General features: G+C 38.5%; 1 protein-coding gene across 1 annotated transcript in view; it reads right to left on the bottom strand.

The window, feature by feature from the left end:
* man1a1 (mannosidase, alpha, class 1A, member 1) overlaps positions 1-18156 on the bottom strand; it is a 166179-nt gene that overhangs the window by 81507 nt on the left and 66516 nt on the right. The window contains exons 3-4 of the mRNA XM_042503009.1: positions 13313-13428; positions 3643-3723 (exon numbers count right to left, since the gene is read on the bottom strand). Coding sequence (XP_042358943.1) covers positions 3643-3723; positions 13313-13428 — 197 coding nt within the window. The remainder of the gene's footprint in view (positions 1-3642; positions 3724-13312; positions 13429-18156) is intronic.

Below are 18156 nucleotides of genomic sequence, written 5' to 3'. Positions count from 1 at the left end.
AAATGAATGACATTCTATACACCCAGCGCTGCAGTAATGGATTGACAACCTAATCATCAGGACAACAGTTAATGATGCTAGCACTGTTCTGTGTAATATTTTGCTATTTTTAAGTGGATTTAAACAGAGGTTGCCATGCTATAAAAAACTAATAGGATGAAGTGGTGTATACCTGTCTGTTTTTCAGAGTTCTGCCAGTATAAGCTCAAGTCATCCTAGTAAACCTCATCTTTCACTGGACCCAGCACACATTAATGCCATTTATTCCTTTACACCCAGCAGTCCCCCTTCAATTCTCCGAGGCCACCCATCAGCCATCCATCTACCTCCTCCAACCTTCAGGACACCCTGACCTGCAGCTGAAGAGAAGCGACCTCTCAAGGCTCCCAGGAAGCACAGGAGGAACTCTTGAACTGATTGACTCTCATGAAAAAGAAATGGAGTTCAGAGTGACTGCTGAGAGATGATGAGCAGTCGCAACTGCCCTCCACTGTTTCACACATGTCACACAGTTGAGATAATCTGCAAGCAGCCTTTTCGTCATGATAGTGTATGCCAAAGAGGATCAGCCGAAAGCTCAGGGTAGTCCTTTCAGGCACCTACAGTATATTTTCTATTTATTTATTTTTGCTTTTAGCTGAACTACAGTTAATAATTGTTGAACTGTTTGGTGATTTTTCATTTTGTAATGTTTTTGAATTTGCTCACTGTTAATATTTTTTTTGTCATTTGTTTTTAGGCATGTGCTTGGCTGATTGAGCAGACCAACCTTAATTGGAACTTCCTCACATAAAGTAACCAGAGCCAATAATTCTTCATGCTGATCTCACTGATTAATCGCTCAAAACATTTCCAAGAAAAAATGCTAATTACTCTCTCATTGTAATTTTCTCTTTTCTTTTTCTTTCATTTTTTGTCTTTATAATAGTCAACTTGATTTCTTTGGTATTCATACTGGGCAAAATAAGCAATTTAAAGAGAGAAAATCTTGCATTTGAAGACATTTTGATGTGAAGTATTAGAATTTTTTAACTACTTTTTGACATTATATAAAGCAAATAAATTAACAACTCTTGACAGCATATTTACCAATTATGTAAATACATTTTAAATCCTATCCTTACTGCTGTTTAAGGCAGATAAAAAGTACTGTTTAGGTTTGAAATTACTGTGAAGAGATGCAAACATTTGAAAGATTAATCTCTATGATTTGTGCTATATTGCTTCTCTTTGGAATTTGCTTTGAGGAATGAACAAATTTAGAGCCGCCCCCTAAAAGCAACTGCTGCAAATTCTCTCTGCAAAGTCCCAAAATAGATTTATCTCGTCATCTTTGGTCTGAATTGGCCTCAGCTCGAGCGTTTATATATGACTTGGTTAAAACCTTAAAAGTTAATTTCATATAAATAAAGAAATATTTCTTTGGACGAAGGCAGAAACCTATATTCCAAAAAAGTAAGCAAATAATTAAAACAAAGCATTTCTGCTCTGTAGTATTGCTATTTTTACTTCAGTAAAAGATCTCACTTCTTCTTTGACCAATGTTCTTTAAAAAAAAAAGTGCAAATCATCACAGTCATAAAAATGTATTTTTCCAATGGTCAGTTATTTGCAAGTTCAATGTTCCTATTACCTTTTGCAAGCTGTATATTTTCTTATGCTGCATTCTGATGCCTTTCAGAAGCATGAACCCTGAGCACATTGGTCTGAATTCTTTCGAAAATGTCTCTGGCTTTTGTTTGATATCTAAAGTCGGCAAAAAACGTTGCAGCACATTTCAGATCTGTTGTTAGCTCGGAAGGCCAACTTGACTTGTTTACTTTCTTACATGAACATCACTGTCACCCTGAACAACCTTTTAAATCTTGAACTTTATATGGAAAAAAAAGGAAAAAATAGTCAAGTATTCATACTGAGCATCCAAATCAGATTCGTCAGACACAATTCTGAGTCAAGTGCAGCCCGAGCTTTTACTGCTGATTTTGAGCCATAGCCAAAACATCCGGCACTTGACAAAAAAGAAATAACATTTCTCCTGATTTTCTGTGTGTGTTGAAGCGCTAACATGTTCATTGAGGTTAGAAATAGCTTTTGCTACCAGAGGACTCCCAGTCTGACTCCTGCCTGCACTATCTCTCCCTGCTAATAAAGAAGCACTTAGCCTCACAAGTCTGGTTCGCTCACCGCTACGATGATGAGTAGATTAGGATAGTGTGTAGACCTGTGTATGTGTATTACATAAGTGTCAACAGCAGTGCAGATAAAAGTGACTCAGAGTGAAATCCCTCTTGTGACAGAAATTGTGAAGATCTTCCGGTTTTCAGGTACCAGGTTTTGGGGGTTTAATAGAGTTCTTTGGTGGGGTCTTATCATACATTAAGAGACTGAGGCGTGTAATTAAAAGACAGAAAGAGGAGAAGATATCAGGGAAAAGTGAGTTGAACACAAAATCCCTGCATTGGTGGAGTGGAACACGATCTGAGTGTAATACCCTGCTGATGTCATTTTCACAGCGTCTAAGTCTCTAAGCAGATTCACATGCACATAAACACAGCAGGACTGGCACTATGAGGAAAGTGAGAAGCCCCGTGGAATCTCTCTGCTTTCTCATTTTTCTGAATAGAGTCTGTAGCCATAATCTGACTCTTCAGAATATAGTCAACTGCATTTTTCACTATCGGAGACACCTTTGTAGGCAACCTTTGTTTTACAGATGCTCTTGCCAACAATCGAGGGCATTCCTGTAGAAAAACAAAGGACTCTGATACTTTGCATTGGGTTTTATGTGTAGATTAACTCTTTGAAACCTGGGGTGACATCACTTTTCTTGTGCTGCTTTTAGACACCTCTCACAACTATTTAAACCTTTGGACCTTTCAAAAACACTGGAAAAAAAGACAATGAGCAACTTGGTAAGAACTGTTCCACACATTGCAAGAAGTTTGTAGATCTAGAAAATATATTTTTTTAGAAACTAGGGGAAATTAAATTAAATTATTAGTTTATAGCTAATTATTATAATGATATATTTAAAATTATTTTACAGAATTATTAGAATTTCTGAGCACATTCGCCAGGTTCTTTTCTTTTTTAATATTCATTTATTTAATATTTTACTGATTTTAAGGTCCTTTTCTTGTATCTTTTGCCAATTTCTTGCTAAATTTTTGTGTCAATTCTTCTTTTGTTGCTCATTGCCTTCTTTCCAAGTTTTTGAAAGATACCAAGCCTATTTTGAAAAATCAAAAATTCAAATCTTTAACAATGCTGTATCCCTCATCAATGCACAGCCTCCACATAAAATAAGAACTAAGGAACAACATTTCAGGCAATCTTTCGGCCATATTCAATGACTGGTATCAAACTAGAGGAGAAAGATAGACCCATACTTGAAAAGAGAACTCACCTTGGCACTCCCTAATGGGATACATTTATCTGTACCAGCTATTAAAGGGGATATTACTAAAGATTTTGAGCACATAAAGCACCCATTCAATCACTAAATCTCTACAATCCATCATGTGCTCTGTACCATCTGTTTCATCAATCAGTCAACAGGCGGCCACCTTCACTCCTCAAAGTCTCGCTCGCTGCAGAGGTGGCATGAGAAAACACTAGACGAAGCTTTGGTTTGTTTCTTACCTCTTTCCCAGACAGGTAGTAGGCGGACAGCAGACCTCCAACAAACCGGATGTTCACCTCAAACACAGACACTTCTGCATTCTGTAGCGGGAAAAAGAAAAGAAGATAATAAAGACTTAAATAAGAACTGCTCATGAATACACATTTCTCCTCCTACAAACAGTGAATTAGGAAAGCAAAAGCACAATACAAAATATTCCTGAGTTCTGTTTCTATTCAGACCGGATTAAACTGAGGTGGGCTTTCCACAGTTCTAACTGTTATTTTTGGATTGAAGCAGCCAACAGTTGACACTGAAAACATTTAACTCTGCTGCTTTAGGAGTGAGTTTGCTGTGAAGGAGTAAGATGACAGGATGAGCTATTTGAGGTATTTTCAGGAAGTGGCTTATCTGTCAACATTTTTGCAATGTGCATGTGTGCATTCTGCATGTGTATAGAGTATAAGTGAGCTGTGGATATCTGCGCTGTGTGAGTAGTTTCAGAAGTTTTTAACAGTTTCCCTGCATCGTGGGTGTTTTGGCTGTAATCAAAACATAGCTTTGTATTTTAAGCCACACTGGCACAAAATCAGTTGTTCCACCACTTTGGTCCTGACTTTTTTTTCTCGTTTTTTAATTTTGAGTGTTTTTTTCTCTCTCAACATGTCTTTAATGGATTTCAATGAAATTTGGTCCACCCACAGAATCAATTGTAATCACGTTGTTGAATGCTGGCTTCTAATTAAGCACCGTCTAATCAATTTTTAAAATTTTGGTCGGATATTTTGGTTTATGACTAAATATGTGCAAAGTTGACATTCCCATTCAAGCCTGTCTCACGCCCATCTCGTCAAATATTGATGCTTGGTCAGTGTCCCTCAGCGTCAGATGCTGACAAATGGAGGCACCTTTTTGACACTTTGGGCGACTAAAGTAGTATAAAGACCAAGAAGTCTGTTAAGGGTGGGCAGAATAGGTGGTGGAAGAGTCAAACAAACTCTGGACTTTCACCTAAGAGCTGGCTGTTTGTGTCCCATATGAAACAAGTCAAATTATTTTAGCAACATAGTGTGCTAGTATGTGTAGCATGCTACACTAGTGTCATATATCACCTGACATTACATTATGTTTGTAACAAACGTTCTTATCTTACACCAAACCATGCTTTTTTTATTTTTTTTATTTTGGAAAGTAATTTAATTGTATTTCACGACATATTGCACATCTGTCTGTCCTGGAAGAGGGATCCCTCCTCAGTCACTGTTCCTGAGGTTTCTAACAACCCCCCCCCCTTACAGGTGAGTTTTTTCTTTAGTCGTTTATCAAAAAAAAACATCTGCTGATAAAATATAGTCCCCCTTGTTGGGCATGCAGTGAATGGCTTCACATCCCCTCCTGAGTTAAAAAAAAAAAAAACCCTTTGCTGCCAAACACTGCCTTAAATTGCAATGATAAAGCGTACTGCATCTAAAAATACAATGCCTCTATTTGGAGACAGTTTTTGGCAGAGTGAATGGGACAAATAATGACAAAAACTGTAAGTTTGTATAGCCATTTGTCTCAGCAATAGAACAATGAAGCTTCATTTCTCTCTCCCTCCGCGTCTTTATGAACAGATTCCTGACTCAGATGAAGTTTTTGTGCTTGACTGACAGCTCTCATAAGTCACTGCTGTCGACCAGAGATAGGACAATAGACTCCGTCCTGTGGAAAAACAAATTATATGCCAGACAAAATGTGTCCTGTCATTTTTTCCCCACAAGTCTGAATGCCTGATTGAGTATCTAGATTGTGCAGCTAATTCTTCCTAATTAAAACTGAATTATTTCCTCCACAACACGCAGGCAGCTGAAATGCTTCCTACTACCTGCTGTCGATTTGCAGTTCAGTTTAAATGTGTTGAAAGAGTGAAACAGAAAATCTTGTGAGCAAACAGACGCAGCAGTATTCCCGCAGTATCTTGTGTGACTTCCTTTAGTGGCCATTACTGCTTTAAACTTTTGGACAATGACCCCCTGAGTCAGCACTTGTGTGACGTTATCTCATTCCAGCAAGAGGGGCCTGACAAAGTTGGCAAGCGAGGAGTCAAGTCTCCTGATGTTGCAACATTAAATCTATTACAGAGCGCACAGGACACTGACTAAGCATGGCGTTTTTTCCTGGCAGAGAGCTAATTAAGGGCTACAGCGAGATGAATCGATGAGATAATGGCCCGAGTAGATGGAAGTGTATCTTATGATCTTGATTTTTTGAGATTGGCTGCATGTTAAGTGTCACCGGACAACCTCTATTTGCTGATCTTTGAGCTTAAAATGTCAGAAAGCAAAAACCTACACCAACCGTTTCCCATCACAGGAAATGTTGAGGTTTCTTTTTCCTGTAACTCTCTTTACAACTCATGATTGTAAGTTGTGTTTCAGCGGTTTAGGTTCTGACACAGGAAGTCTCAAGAGTAATATAAACTCTGTGCTCTTGCTGTTTCCCTTTAAACAGATTTAAAAGTGTTGTTTAGCTGCCTGTGTAGCAGTGTGACCTGTGTGGCTCCTGCAGTGGGACTGAGTGAGGTGTCGGAGCTACAGTTACATTTTTTCAAGATTGAGATGAAGGAAAAAAACGTTATTAGTCATTACACATAGAGGGGCACAGAGTAATGCTAAAGTCATGCCAGTTTCCTGTTTCTGTCAGTAACGAGGGGTGTACAGATACATATGAAAAAAACAGTCAGAAACTTGACTGCATCACATAAGCAGGCGGCGTGTGCTTTGACAACCCCAGTCAGTCCAAGGTAGGTAACTAGCGTTAGCAGCTAATGCTACATCAAACTGTCCCAAACTCCTCCTAAGCCCCTTTCCCATTGCACGAAAAACCCACTACGGGCTAATTTATGCTCCATATAGGTACATATATGTAGATGGATGAAGCCGTCTATCCATTTTCTGTGTTCATTTCGTCCTTATTAAACAATCCAAGCATTTTGTTGTGTTAATCTACCCTCATCCAGCAGCATTGATATCATCCAGACAAACAACATTAACACAAACATTATCAAGCAAATAAAACATAAACATCCCACAACCAACACTTCGAGAGATAATCCCACAATAGAAGCAAATAAAAGTATAATTATGTATTTAAGAAAACTAATAGTTGCTACAGAACAAGAGAGACTGTTTTTTAAAAAACAAAAAAAAAAATCATATTGAATATCACTGGCTTCATTTTCCCTGACTTATGTGGAACATTTGTGAGCTCACAAGTGCTGGATCAATTCAATTAAATTCACTAAAAACCAGTGAAATATATATACTTTTTACTTTAATTCCTCTGTGAACCAATCAGTATGTGGTGTGCAGGTTTGTTGTTCCATTAAGAGGTAAAACTGATTAGTGCACAGTTCCTGAAATGTTTAAACAAAATGTGGCTGAACTGTTTTTTTTCCCCCCGGCCACTGCTGTCGTATCACTGTGAGTTGGTGTGTGTGTGTGTGTGTGTGTGTGTGAGGAAAAAACAAAGCCATCAGAACTTGTGTACTATTGCTGAGGGACAGTTGTATTGTCGCAGATATGTTGCATAAAGACATCAAGCATATCTGCATTCCTTCCTTTCTCCATCTGTTGCTCCATGTCTTCTTGGCAAAGTAGACAAACACTCCTGGCTACTGTCATCACTTCTGTATGCATAAGTCTCAGAAATTCTCCTTTTGTTTGTTTCACAAACCTTTGTCTTCCTCTGTCTCATTTTAAATCCCTTTTCTGTGTCTTCAAATCACTTTAAAGGCTCCTGTATGCTCTGGCGCAATGGCAGCATTTTCAGTGTTTAAATTCTCCTCAGTGAATGTGTATTTTAAGACTTATTTCTCATTTTATTCAAGTCTCAAAAATTATTGTTGAGCATAACATACCGGAACATCAGTCCCTGTTTAGTCATTGCATGTCATTTATCGTGCTGTCAGATGAGATAATATCTTGTTTGTCTTAACTTAACTTGCAGTGGCCCCTGATATGATGCCGGGTGGCCCCCTGGCCATTTTCTAATTCACAAGGAAGATAAATGGATTCACACAAGCAGTTTTTTGGTATTTTGAATCTAAATAAGGGGCCAGAGTGCATAAAAAAAGCATCGTAATAGAGATTGTTTATCCCTCAAAAAAAGGAGGATCCTGCAGATTTACCTTATTCATTCATTTAATGTGATCATTTAAATCTTAAAACTTTACCTTGCTTTTTCAAGGACCCCAAATAACTTTTCCATAATTCATTCATCTTACAATGTGTAACACAAACCGAACTGCTCATTGCACTTCACTTTACTGTTAAATGCATTATCCCAGAATGGGGAGGTGACAGCCAACAGTTTGGGTTTCCATAATTCTACGACCTTTTCAGCTGTGGAGAACGAGATTACGGACTTACAAGACTTGGAACTGTGGGAACCCTCAAAGGGGAACTTCAAAATTTTTACATTTTTTTTCCTTTGAACTAAGACCGTTAATATGAACAATTCTCTTTCAAATCCAAAAACTAGGGTGCTAAAACTCAAATTTGTGATGTCATAGTGTATAAAGTCTGAGCTGCTTCATAAAAAAATGAACCGCTATGGATGATCAAGATAACACTGAGAGCAGCCAGGGGGAATTTTGTGAGTATATGGGTTTATTTTCTGTTTCAGGATTGAGACACAACAATAGAAGAAAGCTCATTTTCTAATGAAAAGAAAAAGAAAACATTCAGTGGGTCCAAATCAGGCTCCAAGTCATTGCCTATGGAGCAGCTCCAAATGTCTATGAGAGAGAGCAGCTCATGTTCATAACTATTGATTGAACTTTTATTGGCCATAGTAACAACACTCGAATTCTTATTTCAGGTGTTGTTCCCCTTTAACGGTTGTTTATTTACTGGCCCCTGGTTACCTGTCATTTTGAAAAAAGTGTCTCTTGAACAAATCAAGTTAAGTATCTCTGGTCGAAATCACTCAGACAAACTTCTTAAGTAGGTTAGGAGAAATGAACTATTTTTAGGAAATCTTTATTAATTCTTCAGCAACATTAGCAAACCTAAATAGCTTCAAATCGACCCTTCCTACAGTGGTTTCACAATAACAGTCTTGCCATTAAAAAGCACTTATTCTAAAGCATCTGCAGACAGTGCGGAGTATTAGAGGTAACTTTACCCCTCGACATTATGCCACTGCAGCAAACGAACAAAGCAGATCAGAAAACAATGGGCCTCCTGCTGCGACAATGCTGTTTGAGTGACGGGACGACTGCTGACTAATGATGTAAATAAGGCAGCATTATGCACAGGGGGATTGCTGTGCCACTGAAAATTCAGGTGTTGCAAGCCTCCACCTGTCAACAGGCATCCGGTTTTGCATACAGTACAATAAGGAGGGCTGAAACTAAACTGAAAGGGTATTTGACTACTTGATGTTTATGTTGTGTTGGACAGGATAGATTCTTTGGTCCTGAGCTACCTGAAGTGATACACATATCTTCAGTCACAACTACCCTAAAGGAAAAAAGAGACACTGTTTCTCCTTCATGGCGAGCTTTTAACGGGGATATCATAATGATCATCCCTCTATAAGCCACACATCAAAAGCAAGGGGTAACGTGTGTGTGTTTTACTCGAAGATATATCTACGTATTCCTGTGTCATTATGCTCGCTAGCAAAAGACAACTAGCGCTTCAGAAATAAGCACTGAAAAAGTCCAGCTATACTTACAAGCTTCAGTAATTCTGTTGTGTGTGTGTGTGTGTGTGTGTGTGTGTGTGTGCGTGTGTGTGTGTGCTCGAACTAAAGAAGTAAGCAGTAATAGACTTCAGTATTAGACATGTTTTTGGCTCTTTCCCCCAGGTTTGTATTGATAATGTTGTGGAAGACGAATCAAAGTCAATATACTAATTTCCTGCACACGCGCACACACACACACACACACACACACACACACACACACACACACACACACACACACACACACACACACACACACACACACCTCTGTGAGTCCTGTGGTCACACACAATGTCTTACTGATCGAAATTAATTTTAAGACATGAAAAATGTACCTTTTTTTTCACGGGGAGTCAGAGTGACAGCCATCTGTTTTAATTAAAAATCTCGGAACAATAGTTTCAATAACTTTGATAACACATTAAGTGAATTGTGTTCCAGCAGAGCCCATTAGAGGCCTGGATAATTGTTTCTTGCAATTTAATCATTCTGGCATCAGAAAATGACATTAAGTTTGATATCTGGTCATTAAGGATACATTTATCACATTAAAAAAAATTAAAACACGCAGCAATTTTGAGCTTATTATTTTTATTCTATTATGTCTCGATGATTGTTATACTAATCACCATATATTTATAAAGCCCTTACGGGCACAAGTTCGTGGGTTATCTGATAAATGTTGGGACAATGGACCGAATACATTTTTAATCTTTCGCAGCCACGTTAGCCCTTAGCTCTATTAACTCAATAAAGCAGATGCTTTTTAAATGTGGAGCTGGAAATCACAACATTTCTGTGTTTTTTTTTTTTTTTTTTATAAACAAACTTTGTTTCTCTGGATAACGCTTTAGGAAAAGAGATGTCCATCGGTCAGCCTTGTCAATTAAGCTTAGAGTTGCTTCAGAATAATTTAAGAATTAGAATTGTTTGATGTAATATTTTTTTAATGTTTTTAATTCATACACACACACACAGACACACTTCTGTACTTCTATCTTTGTGAGGAACCTCACTGACACAATGAATTCCCCAGCCCCTTACCCTAACCTTTACCATCACAACTAAATGCCAAACCCAAACCCTAACCTAAACCTTACCGTAACCTGAACCTCCAAACCTAGTCTTAACCCTCAAACAAGCAGAAGTAAGGACTTATCAAAAATATCCTCACTCTATTGGTTAAAAATGTGTTTTGATCCTTACTGTGTAGCAACAAAAACACACACCAATACACTCAGCTTAGATAAGCAGATGTCTAAGTGCACACACACACACACACCCCCACACACACACACACACACACACACACACACACACACACACACACACACACACACGCGCGTACACACACACATAATACACACAGTCCTCCTCTAACATCCAAGTTAAGAAAGCCATCAAGAGTGTTCTGTATAACAGTTCCCTGACACTGACCTACATGTGCTGAAATTCAGACAACACATCACTCTGCTCAGCTTGTCACGTCTCTGTATAATGTTTCACACTAACTCATACATTAGGACATGCACATAATGACTACGAAGTGTTCATCGGCTTTGCAGCCATTAAACGTCCAAATAGAACAGCTAGGGTGACTCAGGCTTTGCTTGGAAAGTGGCACAGAGAGACAAATGTAATTACGTATTTTTCTCTATCTAAAATAAAACTTTGATGAGCCCTGGGAGTCCTGTGTATAAGCATACGTCCTTGGCAAAGAGCTCTCAAAAGGTTCAAGAGTTTCTTTGTGTTTTAAGGAGAAAAATCTGCTTCTTTTGTTGTGCGTGACGGCAGGATGCAACAATGATCACTACTTTGACGCAGCTTGATTACACACACAGCAGACAAGAGAATATAGATCCTTAAGAGAGAATTGTCTCTTTCATTTAAACAAGCTCGGGTAAACATTACCTTCTTTTGCAATAGTCGCATCATTTAATAGTGACAGTGAACATCCACCTTGCTTTTGTCTGATCCAACAGTTTTTTGGCAGGTGAGGTGTTTTTTTTTTTTTTTTTGCCTCCCCGAACTACATGCAAGTTGGAGACAGATTATGTTTTCACTCCTGTGTGCCTGACAGCAGCACATCTCACAATGTTAGAGGAAGATTTGTCTGACACTCAGGAGAAAGGTGGTGATATAGATTTAGGATTTACAGGTATTTTGTATTGCATTCAAGTGCTCAATTACAAATTACAAAGCAAAGGATAGAAATAATAATTCTGGGTAGAGCTGCTGATACTGTATACCACATTTATGACCTTTCAGTTTTAATTATAAAGAAGAATGATGAAAATTGGTGGTCCAAACATGTTGGCTTTTTAAATAGCTTTTCTAATGATTTAGACAATACAATAAAGGATTTTTAATGTTTTTTTCCTCCACATTTTTCACACTTTTGGAGTGCCTGGATTTTCTTCCTGTTAATATAGCATTTTTTTTTTTTTTTTAAATGGGTAGAGGTAGAGCGGGGGCCCATGTACAAAGGCTATGTCCTTGCCGCAGTTGCCTCGGGTTTGCATTCAAGTGCTCGTGGGAAAGCATGAGATTCAGGATGTTGAGTCATGCACAACATCAATCTTATCTTGAAACTGAAACTCAGGTGACAAACTATAAATGACACTGAGCAGACTTTCTGTCTTTTTATGTAAATTACTACTGTAGCTGATAAATGATTTGTTTTATTTCACCTTTGGTTGTTTCGATGTTTTGAGGTGCAGTGCTCCTTTCTGTTAACATTGGTGGTGACATGGGAGTGTATTTTCTCTGACAAAAATATGCGCTTTGTCTAATTTTGATGAGGCTAGAGTGTGTTTCACAAAACAGATCAAGTTTTCCTGCTAACAGGCACTATATGTGAAATATAGATACAAAGAAGCTAACTTAAAGATTCAGCACAATTAATAAACACTTAAGTTTCACTTACTGCGTCTGATATTTTGCTGCTCCATCTGTGCCCAGAGTATGCTTTTCACTCAGAGAGCATGGTGCAACCAATAACCAAACAGTATATATATTCCAAAAGCTGTCAAATAGATGGTCCAGCTCCAAAAATATAAAATCAATATGTGGCGGCAGATGTTTTAATCGTGGCGGGCCGCCACAAATAAATGAATGTGTGGGAAACCCTGACGAATGGAATTAATCTGCAGATGCCCTGGTTCAAAATAAGACCACACTTTTCAGTTTTCACGCTACAGTGAAAGCCAAAATTTGGCCTTCAACAGATGTAAAGGCTTATTGTTTTTAGGAGAGCTTATTTATGGAAAAATTAAATCAGCATGGTATAAATTAGTCGTTTTTCAACGAGTATGAATCATCGCAACTATGACAGGCGCTTTAGCATGCAGTCATATACTGCATGCTAAATGTGAACGTAAACCATTAGGCTAATTGATCCAGTAGTTTGTGAGATTAGCTGCACAGACAGAAACACACACAATAACAAACTCACATAGGTACACATGACAAAACACATGTTCCCCTCCAGTCTTATACCTAAGAGAGATAAATGTCCTATTCCATTCCCATTCAAAAAAATATATAAATACACATTAAAACTGTATATTAATATATAAAAACTGAGCTTTTGTTCTAAGAATTTCCACCCTGCCTTCTCTCAGTCAGGTGATGGGTAATGAAACTGACTCCCACCGCTTGGGGAAGAAATATCGTGACTCACAGCATTCACGAAAAAATGTCATTCTCTAGTTCACATATCTTTTAATTACTCTGCGACTGAATCTTAGGTACATTAACACCTGAACTGTAAAGCTCTTTCAAGGGCTCCTCTCCTCCACTGACATCAATGATTCAAGCCTCTATTGACTGAATTATGGCTTATGGTAAAGGGTTGAGGCTTTCGTGAAAATCAATTTCGCTGATTATCACACTCTCACACACACACACACACACACACACACACACACACACACCCACACACACACAATTCCTTACAACATTAAAGTCGAGGTTCTTCTCAACCCAGTCCGTAGCAGAATCAAACTCTTCAAACATTTCCATGATGTAGAGGGTATCCAGAGCATCCACTATTGTCGCTCCCTTTATGCTACCTGCAAGAGAAAAAGATAGTATGGATGAAAATAAATTACAAATTTCTTCAATACACATTTTTGAAGATTGCTTCAGTGGATAGTTTTACATATCATCTGTCTGCTAAAAAAAAAAAAGAAGAAAAAAACCAAATGCTGGGAAGGAAGCTGGATAAAAAAATGAGGAAAAATTCCAATGAAGTTTACTCAAATGTTAAAAGCTTGTTAGTCAGTGTGCTGCTCCTTTTATAAGAATGAATGACAACAGGTGTTGGCAGCAGTTCTCACTGAGAAAAGCGGTGAACAAACAGCAGAAGTTAGGAGTTATGTTTGGAGGTTGAATAAATTATTTTGCGCGACAGATGGTGAGAGGCAGCGATTATCGGCGCTGATGAAACGCGGGGAATATTGCTCATCTCTAGTGATTAGCCTCATAGCGGGAGGGAAGACACACAGAGACACACAAACTATCATTCAGGCGCCGTCATTACTGAAACCCCTTAACAAATCCAACACCACCCCAACACCAAAGTCTGAGTACGTGCCGGCGAGCTCAATAAATCAGCATGCAGCGCCGGTGCCCTCAGCAAAGCTTTTAGTCCTAACACACTTCTTATAAACACAAGACCTCATCTGTCTGAGCTATCTGACCACTTAGAGGGGAGACAGAAAAGCCAAAAAAATATAGACAAGGAAGATGGGGAGGTGAAGAAAGAGGAACAAAACAATAACTAAGACAGAGAGAGCAGAAATGAAAACATTAATACACCAGGGAGTGCGACATACAGAGAGAAAGGCGGGGAGTAACAAGAAAAAGACTTTGAAATAGTGATAAAAAAATAGTCCAAGTCGGACAAGGAGGAGTTTGGAAATGATGTGCAGAGTCAAGATGAAAGTCAGAGTGCTGCAGGTTTGTGATTGTGTAAATCTGTGGGTTTTACAGTATTTCCCTCTGTAAAGTAGTGGGAGGATGCAAAGGCAGCTAAAAGCTTTCCATTAGACACAATGCTGAGTCATCAGCTACAGGCGCGGGGCCGCTGTTGTCCATCAGAACAGAAGTTGCACTGTGCCCACAGAAAAATATCATTTCTTTCAAATCACCACTGTGAGATGAGAACACTGTTACTGGCTCCAAAGACAACTGTGATTACAAAGCAGAGGATAGAAATAATATTTCTGGGTAGAGCTGCTGATACTGTATACCACATTTATGACCTTTCAGTTTTAATTATAAAGAAGAATGATGAAAATTGGTGGTCCAAACATGTTGGCTTTTTTAATAGCTTTTATAATGATTTAGACAATACAATAAAGGATTTTTAACGTTTTTTCCTCCACATTTTCACACTTTTGGAGTGCCTGGATTTTCTTCCTGTTAATACAGCATTTTTTTTTTTTTTTTTTTTAAATGGGTAGAGGTAGAGCGGGGGCCCATGTACAAAGGCTATGTCCTTGCCACAGTTGCCTCGGGTTTGATTCTAAACTCGGTCCTTTGGTGCATGTCATCCCCTCTCTCTACCCCTTTCAGGCTATGACTGTCCTGTCAAAATAAAGGCAAGAAGCCCCAAAAATATTCTTTCTTTCTTCTCTATCTTTGGAAGGAAAAAATGAGAAAAAACTGACGAGATGGGTATCAAGGAATAGTTCAACATTTGCACTTTATTTTATTGTTTTATTGATTACTTATTTTTTATCTGTTGCTTTTCTGCAAAGCACTTTGTAACCTTGTTAAGAAAAGTGCTACATAAATTAAGTTTATTATTATCATAATTATTATTGTCATTATTATTAATTATTAGTGTTATCATTTTATTTTTTCTTCTTCTTCTTCTACTTCTTCTTATTTTTCTCTCCAAAGCTCAAGAAAGAAACAACAGATTGCTGACTGTATCTAGCAACCCACACTGTTTACATTTCTCTTTGTTAACAACTTTAACAGATGAGATATGTGCAAATTAATGAGGTTTAGAGGTGTAGGTGGATTTTCTTACCTACGAGCTGTTTCTCCCAGTTGCCATTATGTATGCTTAGCTAGATGTAGCTAATTGCCTTCTGGTTCCAACACTGTACTTAACTCATAGATAAAAGAGAAATATTGATCTTAGTATCAAACTAATGCTTAAAGACTTGGATATCAAACAGGGGGACCGCCACCACCATGGGGCCCTAAGAGTTACTTCAGGGGGCCACCAGAATGTTTGATAATTTAAGTTTTAATCAAGAAAGATTCAAGCTAGCTAATGCTAAATCACTGTGCGACACTTATCCATAACTCGTTAGCTAACATTTAGGTACCACTGAAACATATTAGCCAGTTAGTTGTATTATTATTCAAATTGTACAGACGTTCTTGGAAGCCACAATGCATTGTTTTAAAACCTATTCAGCAAGAGACTTAAGAAATACCGTCCGTCTCAGAAACCACAGATGAAAGTGCAGAGGGTGAGGCTAACACACTTAGCCATGCTACAGCTGCTGCTGACTTAGCTACAGGCAAGCAAAAACCAGAGAAGACACGGACATTGTATGCAATATATGTACTTGAGGGTCCTTCCACCGTCTCTTTTTGACCTAAGGGGTCCTTAGCCTGGAAAACGTAAGAGATCCCTGCTTTAAGAAGAGTAAGAAAGTGAGAATGACAGATGATAACAATCAGAAAGTAGGAAGAATCACACTCACTGTACATGAAACCGACATAAAAATGTGGAATATTCTACAATAAATGTGTGTGTGATCAATCCTAAATGGACCTCATGTCCAACTTGTGATGATTTGAATAGTTTGCCAAGCCCTGTGTATATATATACTTATATATACATACACACATACAGAGAGAGAGAGTGAGAGAGAGAGAACCAGCGAGCGTGTGACTGGAAGTGTCAGCAGATCCAGTTTCTGCTGTAGTCACGTGTTCTTCCTGTTTTTCATCCTTCTCACATTTTTCTCTCCATTGAAGCCTCCAGCGCGACAAAGAGAGGACAAGACACTTTCCACCCGTCCATTGTCTTGTCATTGTGCTTCCTTCCCCTTCACTGCTCATCCTATATCTGTGTGAGTGTGTGTAACTAGGCCTATGTGTGTGTGTGTGTGTGTGTGTGTGTGTGTGTGTGTGTGTGTGTGAGATGTGAGCGGTACAGATGGTCAAAGAGTGACCTGGATACTAATATAAAATAAAGATGTCAGAGAGGAAAGGAAAGATTAAGAATAACATTATTTTTGAACCTCAACTGCTATTTGATTCTATTTCATAATACTATTTATTATGATTTATATAGTCTATTTGATAGGGACAATGCAAATTAACATAGTACAACTTACAGTCTGTTACAAACAAGCTGTAACTGATGTTTCACATTTAGAGATTATAGCTGTTGCTAGTTTCCATAGTCACCTGATTTTCATCCCAACCAAAACTTAATATCTGACCAACATAGGAGTCTAACATCTTTCTGATGTCATATTGACATTTGGTGCCTGGTGGGTAGCCGATAAAGAAAAATTGTTTAATTCCTTTTTTCAAGCAAAATGCCACAAAGTAGCTATTTACAGCTCATCAGTGGAAGGTTATGCTGCTTTACATTGTCATAAATGCCAATAAATCATATATTTATGAACTGTTGGTTAGGCTTAACAATAATAGAGAACCTGAGTTGTAAAGATTATCTTGCTGAACAAAACGTATAAACGTTTGGTTGCCACATCTTATTTTCTGCAAAAAATCCAAAATCCAGTGGAAAAATCTCTTTTTGGTGAGGGAACCAGGGCGACTTTAGCTTCCGGGTTGGCCCACAGAACAACATCATTTATGGAGGGCACTCCATAAAAATGCTTGATTCTTCACAAAAATATATAGTTAGTACAGTCAGTTACCTCTCTGACCCGTCAGTTTTTGCAAACAGCATGAGGCACACAGATGATTACAGATTAGGGTTTAAATCAAAAAAGATCTCTGAAACCTTGTGAGACAGACTCTTCAGGAACCAAGAAATCTGCTGGAATCAGCTTGACCAGATCCAGGATTTGTGTCAGTGTCCAGATGGGAAGCCTATAAAAACTGAAACAGGATTCATCTGAGGTCTGTGAGGTTGTGAGAGCAAAGTCTGTTGATCTTGGAGGTGATGTGTGTTGCTGCCGAGGAGTTTTGTTTCTGTTTGCAACTTGCGAGCATAGTGAGGTAGCAGATGGCTCAGCAGAGGGCAGCGTCTATGATGCCTCTGTGAAACATGAGTGGTAGCGGAGGAGGAGAGAGTCTAGGAGGCTTCTACAGAGAAGGAGCATTCGGGGAGAACGGGCCTTATGATATCTGCTGTAGGTGGTAGGCTTGTCGCAGTGGGAGAATACATATTGTGTGAGAGATCTTTCCAGAAAACCACAAGCACCAGTGTTATTGCCCATGGCAACACGACTTGTCTGCTTTTACGTCTTCAGACAAGTGTTGGGGATCACCGTCTCTGAGAAATATTTTCTTCCTGCTTTGTCTCCTGTTGCTACCAGTTTGAGTGCACCATGGGGAGAAATTCTGTCCCTCATCTTGCATCTTTTTGTGCATGTCTTTTTGTCTTTATCACATCATTGATCATAGAGTTGAAAGTCAGAGGTGAAGCTTGTGAATGCATTAAGTTCTCCGGAGAAAACTTAAATAGCAAACATGAAAACGAGGCTTGTCTGCGTGTATGATGCTCGCCCTTTCTGACATCACCTATAAAACAGAACATGAGATAGACAGAGAGAAATGGATGCAGAGATGAA

Source organism: Plectropomus leopardus, chromosome 16, assembly GCF_008729295.1.
Source record: "Plectropomus leopardus isolate mb chromosome 16, YSFRI_Pleo_2.0, whole genome shotgun sequence".
In the NCBI taxonomy this organism is placed as follows: domain Eukaryota; kingdom Metazoa; phylum Chordata; class Actinopteri; order Perciformes; family Serranidae; genus Plectropomus; species Plectropomus leopardus.
The sequence above is the reverse complement of the archived record's forward strand: the minus strand, read 5'-3'. Positions and strand labels throughout refer to the sequence as shown.